This window comes from Mesoplodon bidens (genome assembly GCF_964165515.1).
Source record: "Mesoplodon bidens genome assembly, chromosome: 16".
Taxonomy (NCBI): Eukaryota; Metazoa; Chordata; class Mammalia; order Artiodactyla; family Ziphiidae; genus Mesoplodon; species Mesoplodon bidens.
This window is the reverse complement of record NC_138173.1, coordinates 12,566,088-12,580,304: the sequence shown is the minus strand read 5'-3', so window position 1 is coordinate 12,580,304 and position 14,217 is coordinate 12,566,088. Positions and strand designations below refer to the sequence as shown.

Genomic DNA, 14,217 nt, shown 5'->3' with positions numbered 1-14,217 from the left:
AGCTATATAAGCCAATAAATTCTGTTCTTGTTTTAAAAAAAGAAAAGAAATGAGAATCAGAATGACATTGAACTTTTTTATCAGCAACCCTCAATGATAAAGCACAAGGGAACAATACTTTCAAAGTTCTGGAGGAAGATTATGTTCAACCTGGAATTGCATACCTTGCTGAAGTATCACTCAGTTATCTTGGTTAAATAAAACCCTTTTCAGAAATTCAAGAATTGCACTATTTTTTATTGCTGAGGAATATTCCATTGTATGATACCACCAATTGGAAGTGTTTCCAATTTGAGGCCATAATGAATAAAGCAGCTATAAACATTTTTGTAAAAAAAAAAAAAAGCAATTCAAGAACTCAGAAAATTTACCTGCCATACATCTTTTCTTAGAAAGTTATCTGTGGTTGTGCTCTAGCAAAATAAATGCAGAAATCAAGAAGGAATAAATCATATGACTCTGGATAGTGAATTCAATCAATAAACAGAAAAGAGAAGTCCCAGGAAGAGAGCTGTGCACCAGACCAGTCTGAAAGCAGCAGGTTAGAGTACTCAAGTAGAGGGGTCTTAAAAATGGTGGTTGAGAGTCCGCCTGCCGATGCAGAGGACACGGGTTCATGCCCCGGTCCGGGATGATCCCACGTGCCGCGGAGCGGCTAGGCCCGTGAGCCATGGCCGCTGAGCCTGCACGTCCGGAGCCTGTGCTCCGCAACGGGAGAGGCCACAGCAAGTGAGAGGCCTGCGTACCGCAAAAAAAAAAAAAAAAAAAAAAAAAATAGGGGAAGGGCTTGATAGATTGCTTGTCATAATTGAAATTTGAAAGAAATTGGGAAGAAAAGTAAGACAGTAATTCTGGGAAAAACCAAACTGGGAATATAAAAAAGGTAATTGGTAATTGTAGAAAAACAAAAACAAGAAAGGAAATGTATCAGAGTCTATGACTTTGTTCTACAGTGAACACTTTTTACATAGTCAATAATTACAAACTATATTGATTTTTAACTTTTAGATCAATCTATAGTCAACACACAGAGTGCTTTAACTATAGCTATGTAAGTATTAACACTGACAATCTAAAAGTACAGTTGAGAGATCCTGGGATATCAAGGTGCAGGAGGGTGTGTGAAAAGCTGAAAGGATAGTAACATTCTCATTTTACAGTCCAGAGAGTTAAGAGATATTCTTTATATAGGAAGGATCAGGAAATGATTCTATGAATGTATTACTTAAAGGTGCAAGGGAAAGATGTAGAAGAAAAATTAAAAAGCAGGTCATTAGGATAGTGATCAACAATGAAGAATGAATAGAAAGTGGTACATTTTGATGGAATGCCATGCAGTCAATAAAACATGTCATTTAGATATAGGAAAATGTTTGAGATATTATTTTAAGTGGAGAAAAGTAGATTATAAATTTTTAGATATAAGATGTTATCTAGCAATTTCTATATGATAGGTTTGTAGATTTTTAAAAATACTCCATTCATTGTCTACAGTTCATCCATTCGAAAGGTTTATTGGGTATCTACCATGTTTTAGCACTGTTCTAGGGGCTGGAGTAACAAAAATGGCAGTTTATAAAGAAAATCAAGTCTCTGCCACACAGTTGACAGTCCAGCAAGGAAGATATATATTGTACCAGTAAGGATGTAAAAATGTGAGCTTTATGATGGAGGACATCCATGATGTTAGGAGAACATGGAGCACAGGTCCCAAACCTAATCTAGGAATCTGGGAAAGATTCCTCCGACCAATTACTTTTAAGTTAAGAGGAGGGGGAGGTGGAGGAGTTGTTGTTAGGCAGAAATTCACAATTAGGAACACAGTCTGATCCCAATTACATAAAATATGTGAGCTCAGGAAAAATTCTCAAGGGAAACAACAAAATATTAATGGAGATTACATTCTGGAATGTGAGGAATTTTGTAGTCTTCTTTATACTTTTCCAATTTTTCTAAGTTTTCTGTAAGGAGGATGAATGGCTTTGATAATCAGAAGAGATTAATAAAAGTTACTGTTACTAGTGAAGCAGTTAGATATTTGTGCTGTTTGAGGTCCTCTCCCTAGCCCTACCTATGGAAGTTACAAACAATTGCCAAACCACCTATCCACCCTCGGCACTGTTAAAGGCTGTCATTGGAGATGGTAGATTCATTTCAACAAATGTTTCAGTTAGCAAACCTGGATTATGTCTTCATTTGCCATGAACTTTGCTAGTAGAAGCATATGCTGGGATCTCCTCAAAAGTCAGGGAGATGCAGATGGCAGGAATATGCCCAGCAGGTACCTATTATTTCTAATATTTCTTTATTCATTGGACTGCTGTGCCATCTTTTTAAATTAAACTATACCCTGTACTATGTTCTTATTGAAAAATGCGGTTGAAAGCATGAAGTAGTCCCTGTTTTGTGCCTGTATTTCTTGGATTGTGTTTTTAGGTTCTAAAAGCATTTAAACTGGTTCTCCAGTGACTCCTTTCAAGAAGTTATTCCTACATGTAAGATTGAATCTGTCAGTGGTAATTTTTACAGACTTGGGTATTTAGTTTGCTGTACATATAAGTCCTCTTGCAATATGTTATTTCTTCAATCACACATTTGTATCATTATTTTGAGAACCACATAACTCTATACTTTATCAAAAGATCTCTTTTTTCCAAAGTAAACTAAGGTGGAAAATCAAATTAATGCAATTTAAGTTGGCAATGCGTTTAAAAACCTCATGTTATAATGACGAGATTCAGCTGACAGGTAAATTGCAGTGTGTGCACAGAGATCAGGTGCTAGGGCATCAGCATGCACAGAGAGTCTCCGTGCTCTCATGCCTTAGGAGATTTATCAATATACGGAAGTCGGAGAAAAGGTAACTCAGGATGGGTGTGTGAACATGCTGCTTTACCTAAATTCATCTTCTCACTTCAATTTGTTTCTGTGTCTCTGCTGGAAAAGGCGGTTCAAAGGGTATTGTTATATTATGGAAATACTACAACTGGTAGTCAAAAGAACTGGATTCTAATTCTGACTTTTATCACGAACTAGCTGAGAGACTCCACGTAAGTCACTTAACCTCTCTGGTTCTCATCAAAACTAAAGGATCTCTTCCAGTCATTTCTAATGTGAATGCTCAGTGATTTGATGAGATCTAGCTTTTGACTAAATTGTGGCGAGTAGGGGCTACTCTGCACAGTTCCTCCTCCGCTGAGATCTAGGCCTTTTGTTCCTCACCCCTAGTCAGAGCCACTTTGCCCAACCAACTGCCTACTCTAGGAAAATCTCACAGCAAGGATTCAGCAGTGCTGAGGGAGCTATACTAAAACAACATCCTCCATATGGCCCAAGAGGAGAGAGATCTGAAAAGGTTTGGGGTTAGTCAAAGCCTAGTTGTATCTTCTCTGGAGGAACCTCCCAGGTCTCCCCAGCTAAACCCATGGTCTCATCCCTTTCCTAGTTCTTCTTCTGTATCCGTTAACCTTAACTTCCCCTTTCAAATCCACTTTCACCTCCAGGTTGGTATCCAAGCTGAGATATGCCAATGGGGACAGAAGAGGGCTCTTTTCTTACTAACATAAAACACAGTTTTCCTCTAAAATCTCAACCAATTTCATAATTATGATCTTCTGTTAACAACTCACATCTTCCCCAGAAGACACATTTCTTTCTCTGTTCTCTTATGTCAAAACTACATTCCATAGTGCAATGATCCAACTATGGGCTGACTTCTCTGGAAACTGCCAGAATTTCTCTTTCTACCTTCCTTTTGCTTCTAAGAGCAGTTGTGGATTATTATAGACCCAAAAATAGGAGTTGAAATAAGCATTGCATCATTTGTCATGCTAGCTACAAAGGAAGTAGCAGAGGTAACCAGGAATGAGGAAAAGGAAATTTCTGATAAACAGCTCTGATGGTTATGTAGAAGCTGAATTGAATCACAGACACCAGAGTCTGGAATTGAATTTTGAATTGCAGAACTAGAGGTAACTGCCTCCCACCTATATGATAGTATTGATTTATTTTGAAATCTGAGTGTGGTTTTATAGGCATTCCATTCTGTGGTACTGCCAGAGAGCATTTCTTTATTTACTAGTCTCCCATGTAGCACATTTGAATTTGGAAAAAGAAATAATTAAAACAACAACAACCTGGGCTGTCCTGATGTGGATACTATCATGGATATTAATAGTATTTGGAATCAAAATGAAGGAGGTTATCTTTTACAGGCTCGATATTCATCAGTGAAAACATGTAACTGACAAATTCAGCCCTGTAATCAAGCAGTTTAAGCCTTTTCCAATATAGAATAGGAAGTTAGAATGAATGCTTCTTTCATTGGGCTTGCATTGAGTAAACTAGATAAAGGAAGTTTAACTCACTCACCTCTCACTGGTACTTTCTCTAATTTGGAAACAGAAAAGTCCGAAATTAATTTCAGATTCTGAGAGAGGAGACAAAGGAGGAACAGTGAGTTTCTGGGAGAACTTAAAATCTTCCCCGACTGAACCTGGTTCGTGCCTCTTCATCACGGGGGTACCTCTTGCATCATTTTAAAAACTTGGGCAGTGTTTTAGGAGACTTATTGGTCTTGTCTCTGCAGACTCATAATGCCTTCATCTGTTCTTGGGAGGAAAAAGCAGTTAGAGGCTTAAAAGCTGGACGTCTCTGCACTCCCATCTCCTTGTTCTTCATTCTTATCCAGGCAGAAAGGTAATGGGACACTTTGTCTCTAGCAAAGGGCTATTTTTCCAATACTGAGGTGTTGCCTGACACAGCTGGTCAGAGAAGTTAGGTGGGAGAGGGGAGGGGAGGACCCCGCGTCACCCCCTATCACTGGTTACTGCTTTTCGCACAAGACCGTGTGTTGATAGACGTCCCTTCCTCCCCCCTCTCAGTCACTGTCTCTTTCCTGACCTTCAGCTTGGCCTTTCCTAGTAAGAGGTCAGTATGTTTTCACTCTTGGGAAATCTCATTCAAGAATTTTTGTCAATGGACAAGTCATAAGAAGCCCTTCCATTTTAGGGCTCGTTGACGTCACCAAGGAGGCGATAAATATCTGTTGATATAATTGGATGTGAGATTCAGTGTTGAGAGAGCAAAAATTCTGCCCCTCGCTCCCCGGCAGGGCCCTGTGATTTATGCAGGAGCAGAGGCAGCACGCAATCGAGCTGTCAAGAGAGCGTCAGCTTATTAGGCAGATGCTGCGTGGTTTCTGAAGAGGGTCGACGCTATAAAATCCCACTCCGGGCTCTGGTGGGGAGAAACTCGGAGCCCAGGGCCGTGGAGAGACTGAAGAGAAAGAGAAGAAGAGAGTGGGGAAAGAAAGGAGAAGGGAAGAAAGCCCCGGAGCCGCTCCTCTGCAGAGCGGCGCAGCGCTCCGCTCACCTGCAGAAGCGCCTCAGAAGGTAGGGAGCGCCTAGACGGAAACGCGCCTCCAACTTTGCACCGCCGGAGCGGCCACGGTGTGCGCCGCGCAGCCAGCTGTCCCTAGGCGTGCGTGTGTGTGTGTGTGTGTGTGTGTGTGTGCGCGCGCGCGCGTGTGTGTGTTTACCGGCTGTGCCTCAAGATTCCGATAGTAGCTGGGATGTGGCTAAAGCGAACTTAGACGGCTGCTCGTCGTTACCCGAGCTGGCAGTTATCCCTCGCTGGCTGCGTAACTGAGCCCCCCATCCAGCCCAGCCGCCGAGAGAAGGATGCAAGGGCAGGGGTGGAGAACGACGAGGAGCGGGCAGCAGTTCTCAGTTCGGAGGAAAACGCTGAAACATCCGGAAAGGGTGGGGTGGGGGTGGGGTGGGGGGAGATGTGTAGGACAGGTGAGATCTTACATCTGTAGGTCTTCTCTAGAGTTTGGGGGACCGTTACAAAGGGCACTCAGGGACCGTCCCTTCGTGAGTCTCGTAAGAAGAGTCAGTCCGGCCTGACGAGGGGCTGAGCTTTGGCGCCGAGCCCCGCAGGCGTCCCTTTTCCTGCTCCCCGTCTCGGCCTCCCTCCAACTCTGGAAGTCCGAGTTTGCGCGCTTCAGCACCGCGGACAGCGCCCGCCCGAGCCCCCGAGCCAGATCTGTGGGTGTCGTCCTGTAGGAAGCACCCCCCCCCCGCCCCGAGTGCACCTCCCAGTTGAGCTCAACTCTGATCAACTCTTGCTTTCTCTCTTTCTCTCTCTCGTTCCGCCCTCTGCCCACCTGGGTGCCGCACCTAGCGCCCCTAACATGCGGCTGCCGCTGCTCGTGTCCGCGGGCGTCCTGCTGGTGGCTCTCCTGCCCTGCCCGCCATGCAGGGCCCTCCTGAGCCGGGGGCCCGTCCCGGGGGCCCGGCAGGCCTCGCAGCACCCCCAGCCCCTGGATTTCTTCCAGTCTTCGTCGCAGCCCCAGCAGCCGCAGGCTCGGCCCGGCCTGCTCCGCATGGGGGAGGAGTACTTCCTCCGCCTGGGTAGCCTCAATAAGAGCCCCGCTGCTCCGCTCTCGGCCGCCTCCTCGCCTCCTGCCGGCAGCAGCGGCAGCCGCCTTTCGCCGGACGAGGTGGCCGCCAACTTTTTCCGCGCGTTGCTGCAGCAGCTGCTGCTGCCCCGGCGCCCGCTCGACAGCCCTGCGAGTCCGGTGGAACGCGGCGCCGAGAACGCCCTCGGTGGCCGCCAGGAGGCACCAGAGAGGGAGAGGCGAGCCGAGGAACCTCCCATCTCCCTGGATCTCACCTTCCACCTCCTCCGAGAAGTCTTGGAAATGGCCAGGGCTGAGCAGTTAGCGCAGCAAGCTCACAGCAACAGGAAACTGATGGAGATTATTGGGAAATGAAACGGTGCGTTTGGCCAGAAAGATTCTGCATTTAACACAAAAAGTAAAAATAAAACATCATGCCGTATTCTGTACCACAGCGTTGCTCTGATACCATTTGTTTATTTTTATATAGCTTGAGACGTAGAGGATGTACAGCAAGAGCGCCCATACTCCTTAGCGAGCGTGCACGAAGCGTATTCACGTGCAGTAACAGCAACATTCTGTCATTTGTACCGTGTACTTATAGTTTCTATTTCCCGGTGTCTTTAACAGTGTTTTAAAAGAGAGTATAGACCCAGGAGGAGATGTTTTGAAGAAGCAGACAGAAGTCTCCCAATTGATTTTGTTGTGGTTTGAGCCAAAAAGAATGTCATTCTCTTGGGTGGGTGAGACAAGATCTGTAAGCTCTTTGAACCAACTTTTCCTTGTAAACGTTTCAGTAATAAAAACAGCTTTCCAATCCTTGGTCAATTTGGTTGTGTAAGAGAATGTTGAATATTTATATTTCTAATAAAAGCTGCCAAGGTAATCGTGACTTTATTTTTCCTCTTCAGTGCTCACACGGGAATATACCCTGAGCTCCTTACTTCCTCCAAATTGACTTCAGCCCAAGAGAAAACAAAACTCCTTGCATTTTATTTTCTACTAAAAACACAAACGTATGTCAGTGGCTTACACTGCAACCACCTTGGACTCATCTCTGCACCTCAGATGACTCCCCTGAGGTTAAGTTAAGTAATTTGGAAAGTTGTTTCCAGTTCTAAGTATTGGTAATTCTGTAAATGGAAGATTGATTCATAATGGAAATAACATCTAACCCTGATTACCTATAAGATGTGAAATAATTGGGGACAGTGGGGAAGGAGGAAAGGAAAAGAGGACAAGGGCTGTGGCGGGGCTTTCCTCCAATTAGGGGCCAAAATGCTGCCTTGTTTTCCCATGAGAAAGGCTTACTTTATCAAACGATTACTTTGGTACCATTAATTCTCTTTTTTTCTAAGCTATTTTCCACTGCTGTCTTCTAGTAGGAGAAACTTAATAGCCTCTCCACTTAAAAGAACTAAATGTAGTTGCTGTAAAATGGCCCTTGGGAACATTTTTTTTATAAAGCACATTTTGACTTTAATAACTTCACACATACCTCATATATGTCTATGCCAACCCTAATCACTTTAATTCTTAGGAATACAAACTATCTCTATGCACTTCTAAAATCTAACAGCACACCTGATTAGTTTTACAATGCACTCGCCTTTGGTAGTTTAGTTATAACTTTAAAAATTCAATCAAATGTTTAATACTTCAAAATTAATTTGGATGGATGAGGGTGCTTCTTCCCTTGAGACCCTTTAAATTCACTTGATTAGTGGATTAATAAGATGATATGAAACATAATAAATCATTGTAAGACTAAATTGTTAAAAACAGCATTTATTTAAGAGTTCATACAGAGTAAAGTTAAACTTATATTTTGAAGGAGGCAAAATTATGGTGGAACAAATAAAGCATGATTTAAATACATATATTTGTACATGTATAATGTGTATTGTGTGTGTGTATATATATATTTAAATACATGCAGTTATTCTACAGTTCAGCAGATTGGTGCCTCAGTGGATACATAAGAAAACAGACAGTTCCTGTTGAAAAGTCTTTTTTAGTTAAAGTGCCTGATATCTGCATATCTAAAACTAAGATTAGAAAAATGTCACAAGAAATATCCTTGGCCTTTAGCCTTCTGGACTATGGAAGTGTCACCAGAGTCAAAGAACATTTCTGGCTATCCATTCAGCGACATCTATTGTGGAAAAGAGGAAAGCTTCGTGAAGCATCTCATATCTTTGGTCAATGATTTACCTTTTGTCCATATATTGATAAATCAGTCACTTCTGAATTAACACTGAATTTCACTGACCACCTGCACTGTTAAAGAGGAAAGAGAATAAGAGCTACTATGATTTCATAACAAAAGACGGTGCCTATTAGAGATGAGAGTGTAGTGCCCACATTTTTCAACACCTGCCACTTGTTACTGAAACACACACACACACATAACCACACCTACAAACCCTTCATAATGTTTCCCACACAATAAAAGATTTGCGTAAGATCAAGTTCCTTTTTTCCCAATGCTTTCTGCAACTGTTTTCTCAAAGCATTGTTTTCCCTCAATGTGTTAGCTAAGTCATCTGGAATTAAAGGGTATTTTTGGTAGAAATCCTGTTCAGAGGTCCCTTTCATCACCTGCATACTATTAGTTTCATCTAGGTTCCCTGCTGCCTGTGTGAATCTCAGCCAGGCAGACAGAGGTGCAGCAGTTGGAATGAACATCATTCATTCAGGGAGTTCAACCAGGAAAAGGAGAAGACATGGCGAGCTGGCTGAGAATCAGCTCCATTCCCACTCCCTGAAGCTGCAGCCTGTCCCTGGAGGGGAGGGTCCTCAAATCCAGTCTGCAACAGAAGAAAATCTGCATCAGAGGAAAAAGAGGCCAGTCTTTTTTGAGTTGATCCAGTCACTTTTCTCTTGAGGAGAAAGGATAATAATAATTATATAGGACATAATTATTATTAGGAATGGAAAGCAAGCTCAGGTTATCTTGGCTATGGCCAAGTGCCATGAAAGGAATTCACACTCATGATCTAAACCGGGGCGACAGTGATGCATGCCCCTTGGGAAACAGTACAGTCTATTCTACTTTTTTTTAAAGTCCACTTGTACATGATTTACTGAGATGAAAATAACATTAAATCTAGTAGGAATTTGGGTTTAGAAAAATCTGCAAAATAAATAAAATCCTGGTTTAAATGACTTCACTACATCACATGACATATTATAATCTCTCCACTGCTAAAGTAGGAATTTCTACCCGCATGTGAAGAATATATATATATATATATATATATATGTAATTTTTGCAAAACTGCAGGCTTAGTTTTGAGCAAATCATGAATAAAAGGACTTTTTTTCTCCAGGCAATAAAATCTAATTACATAGACATTCCTAAAGAGATATCTATCTTTTATAGATACCAGACAGATACAAGTTATGATTTTGAAGTCATTGATCTATCTAATCTCATAAGTGAAATTTATTTATGATGCCTTGAGTTTAAAAAATAATCACTCAGTGGAATGAGGGACAATCATAAAGAAGTCTTGCTGAAATGCAACTTGATGTAAAAATGCAGACTGCTTACATTGAGGGTACCATGACCAACAGTTCTTCCTCAGAGAACTACCAAACGCAGACTAACATTCTGATGACTTCACTGGTAAAGTTATCCCATGGGATTAGAATGCCACTGATACCAAAGCAATGAGGTAAGCACATGCATTCAACCCAGAAGCCCTGGGTGATGTTATGAAGCTGCTGTATGAATGGACAATACCTGGCACAGGCAAAGCAGAACTTCAGTAAGTATGTTGTCTTGTTGCCACTCAAACTAGTTTCAAGAGAAAAATGAGTGCTTGTCCTGCACTTCACCAGATTTTACCCTAAGCATATACTGGGTACTGATGTTTCAAGTTCACTAAAATTTTCCCAAGTCCTTATGGCTTTAGGATTATCCTTCCCCCTGCCATGTTGTTCCCTGATAGAAAGTTAAGAAGGGCCATGGAATCATATTAGCCACAGTAGAATAAAACTAAAGCAGGTAGATTTCTATAAAGGAATAGTTGAGACATCAAGTGTGATCGGGCCTTTTTTTTAAAGAAGATGTTGGGGGTAGGAGTGTATTAATTAACTTATTTATTTTTGCTGTGTTGGATCTTCGTTTCTGTGCGAGGGCTTTCTCTAGTTGTGGCGAGCGGGGGCCACCCCTCATTGCGGCGCGCGGCCCTCTCACTGTCGTGGCCTCTCTTTTGCGGAGCACAGGCTCCAGACGTGCAGGCTCCAGACGCGCAGGCTCAGTAGCTGTGGCTCATGGGCCTAGTTGCTCTGCGGCATATGAGATCTTCCCGGACCAGGGCTCGAACCCGTGTCCCGTGCATTAGCAGGCAGATTCTCAACCACTGCGCCACCAGGGAAGCCTGATCGGGCTTTTTTTAAAAGGCTGTTACTAGATTCTGTTGGTAATGGGTTAGCCACTTCAATGTCCTTGAAGTTGACTTGGAATAAACATCGTCCTGACAGAAGCCGGTGCCTATGCTGAACTCTTCTCTTCCCTGTCATAGTCATCTTACTCTTGCGAATCCTGAAACAACCCAAGTGATCTAGGCATATCATTAATGTGTAAAGTACTTTTCTCTGGCCATTCTCTATGAGTGAAGAGTGAATTCTGCCTAGATGAACAGACCATCAGGCTTCATTTTGTAGCCTCTTGAAGGCAATTTCTAATCTAGAGGAAACTTCCATGACAGTTGTTCTGAAATATCTGAAGGGTGAAACTAGAGTTGGGTAAGGTATTTTCTGCAGAGGGACAGAATCTTCGTGACACTGCTGGTGGCTTGCAAGCCATTTGGGGCTGCTTTTGGAATCTGTATATATTCTAGTGCTTTTTTTTATACTCGAGATTAAAATCTATCTTCCATTTTCAATGTTTTAGCTGTTAATACCCTACAGCCTTCAAAACTTGGTATTAAATAGTTTGGGTTTGCTACTTTTACACTCTCATGTTTTCAGTCAGTTATTAGATTCCAAACAATATGGACCAATGCTGTCTTTCAGAGAAGAAAGGCTGGTGCCAGAGCAGGGGCCTAAGAGCAGAGATTATCCTGAGTATCTATAGGTGATTATACCGTCTCCCTGGTCTTATTTATGTGAACTTGAGGACCACCCCGCCGTGAACCATCTCAGCAAGGAAGTTTTATGCAAAGAGGCTTAGCCTGGTTTTGAATCCCAGACTAACAACTTATTAGCTATATGACTCGGGCAAGTCACTTAACCTCTCTGAGCCTTAGTTTTCTCTTTTGTGAAATAGAGGTGACACCCTATCTCACAAGGTTGTTGTAAGGGCTGAATAAATAAAGTAATGCACTAAAGCACTTTGCACACGACTCACTTATATTAACTGCTTCATAAATGTCCGTTTCCTCCCTCCCTCCTTTCCTTTTCCGCCCTCCCTCCTTCCTCCCTCCCTTCCTTCCTTCCTGCCTCCCTCCCTCCCCCTCCCTCCCTTCCTCCCTCCCTTCCTCCCCCTCTTCCTCCCTCCTCCTTCCTCCCTCCCTCCCCCTCCCTCCCTCCCTTCCTTCCTCCCTCCCTTCCTCCCTCCCTCCTTCCTCCCTTCCTTCCTCCCTCCCTCCCTTCCTTCCTCCCTCCCTCCCTCCCTTCCTTCCTCCCTTCCTCCCTCTCTTCCTTCCTTCCTTCCTTCCTCCCTCCCTCCCTCCCTTCCTTCCTTCCTTTTCTTCTCATATTAGCAAAGAGGCTCCTCTGCCACACAGAAACACCTGGGGACTGTCTGTGAGGAACAATATACAACAGCCAAGACGCCCCAGTAAAGAAAGACAATTGTAATTGTGATGCTCATCTTTCCAGAACTGGACATCATGTGTAAGTTTTAGTTCCTTTGGCATGCTGTAATCATGGTTAGTCGCCACCCAGTCCAGTGTACCTCCACATGGCCCGACTTTATATATGGCTCTCTCATAAAGGAAGAATGAGTTAAAAACTTAGAAATCTTTCTATAAGCACAGCCCATTCAATCATAAGCGGACATTTTCCTTACAGCCTTCCCCAAGAGAACTGTGTATATGTATTCCTTTAAATCGTTTTCCAAATGCTGGCTCTCCTTCATCACAGGAAGTGCTATTTCTTGGGCATAAGGATGTCTCATTGAAGTGGAACAAAGGACAGAGAATGATAAGCACTGACCTCCTCTACCTGCTTTTGAGTTTGCCCTGCATTCCAGTTTATTCTGAGATGTATGACAAGGGGAAGAAAGGATTGTTAGTCCGACATTATTTCTGAATTTTACACACTTTCCTCAGGTAACAACTGAACAAACTTACAACCATCATTTAACACTGCTCTGTCAGCACAGGGCTTCAGATAAGTTGAGAAATGTGAGTTTTAGTCATAAAATAAAACCAGGAAATGGAACAGGGAGGCAGAATTTTCCATCTCAACTGGGAGACCCAGTTCAGTCAAGATCCACAGAAGACTAGCCGAAGGGAATGATATACCTTTGCTTAAAGGAAAGACCATTCTTCTCACATGAACTTGACCAGAAATTCTGGGTATTCATGAGCCAGACTCACTCAGAAACACAAAATCTTTTCTTTTCCTTTGATTTATTTCCTGTTACTATCAAATGCCGTTTGAAAGGGGAAAAAAAAAAATAGTGTCAGATTCTGATGCTAGGCTATCCTTTCCCTGCCCTGAAGAGCAGGTGGTGAGAGTTGCTCCTGCTTAGGGCTGAGTGATGTGTAAGTATCATCCTTGTTATGTCATCGAGAACCATTTCTTGCTGATGGGATAAAGTAGCATGAATTCTGCCAGAGGCCTGTGGATATCTTTCTCTGTGTATAGCACAGTTCCAGGCTGGCCTGAACTGTGCATGGTATTTTGAAAAAGGCTTGAATTAGTTGCAAACGTTAAAAAATTAGGAGCAAGGGTGTGGAGAAATAGAAACTCTTGTGCACTGTTGGTGGGAATGTAAACCAGTGCAAAATAGCATAGCAATTCCTCAAAAAACTAAACAGAGAATTACCGTATGATTCTGCAATTCAGTAAGAATTGAAAACAGGAACTCACACAGATATCTGTACAACCATGTTTACAGGGGCACTATTCACAATAGGTGAAAGCAACCCAGCAACCCAAGTATCCATCAACGGGTAAATAGATAAACAAAATGTGGCATATACTTATAATGGGATATTACTCCATCTGAAAAAGGAAGGAAATTCTGACACAGGCTACAACATGGATGAACCTTGAGGACATTATGCTAAGTGAGATAAGCCAGCCACTAAAAGACAAATTCAGTACAATCCCACTTACATGAGGTATCTAAAGTCGTCAAATTCATAGAAGCAGAAAGTAGAATGGTGGTTGCCAGGGGTTAGGGGGAGGGGGCAATGGGAAGATATTGCTTAATGGGTATAGAGTTTCAGTTTTGCAAGATAAAGAAGTTCTGGAGATTGGTTGCATAATAGTGGGAATTTACTCAGTGCTACTGAACTGGACACTTAAAAATGGTGGTTAAGGTGGTCATTTTTATGTTATGTATTTTTAACCACAATTAAAACAATATTTTTAATTAGGAGATTTCCCATTAAAATCTGGATTAGCAGGTCCTCTTGGCAAAGCAGAAATTTAGCAACCCAGAACCTACAGGAAGGGCTGAGCAGCACGGTCACTTTGGGCTGGGATGCACTCGCCCACAGAGTTTTCCACAGTGCTCACCATTCCCTTTTGCCTCCCCTGCTGCAAGGCTGTTTTCAGCGGTCATTTGTCACTGTGCTTGTACAGTTGCTATGCTCAAAGTAAGTTAAGAGGAAAGCGAACAATGTCAT

General features: G+C 42.7%; 2 protein-coding genes across 4 annotated transcripts in view; one reads left to right on the top strand and one right to left on the bottom strand.

Moving 5' to 3' along the window:
- Positions 1 to 6,190: 6,190 nt before the first annotated feature.
- Positions 6,191 to 6,778, top strand: CRH (corticotropin releasing hormone; the record flags this gene model as incomplete). Its single annotated transcript, XM_081258793.1, has 1 exon — positions 6,191 to 6,778. The coding sequence occupies exon 1, from the start codon at positions 6,197 to 6,199 to the stop codon at positions 6,776 to 6,778; it is 582 nt and encodes a 193-aa protein (XP_081114919.1). The 5' UTR covers positions 6,191 to 6,196.
- Positions 6,779 to 9,090: 2,312 nt separating this feature from the next.
- TRIM55 (tripartite motif containing 55) overlaps positions 9,091 to 14,217 on the bottom strand; it is a gene marked incomplete at both ends in the record, with an annotated part of 42,068 nt that continues 36,941 nt past the window's right edge. For all 3 annotated transcript variants that reach the window (XM_081258712.1, XM_081258713.1, XM_081258714.1), the window contains one exon: positions 9,091 to 9,213. In XM_081258712.1, the coding sequence (XP_081114838.1) occupies positions 9,091 to 9,213 (123 nt within the window). The remainder of the gene's footprint in view (positions 9,214 to 14,217) is intronic.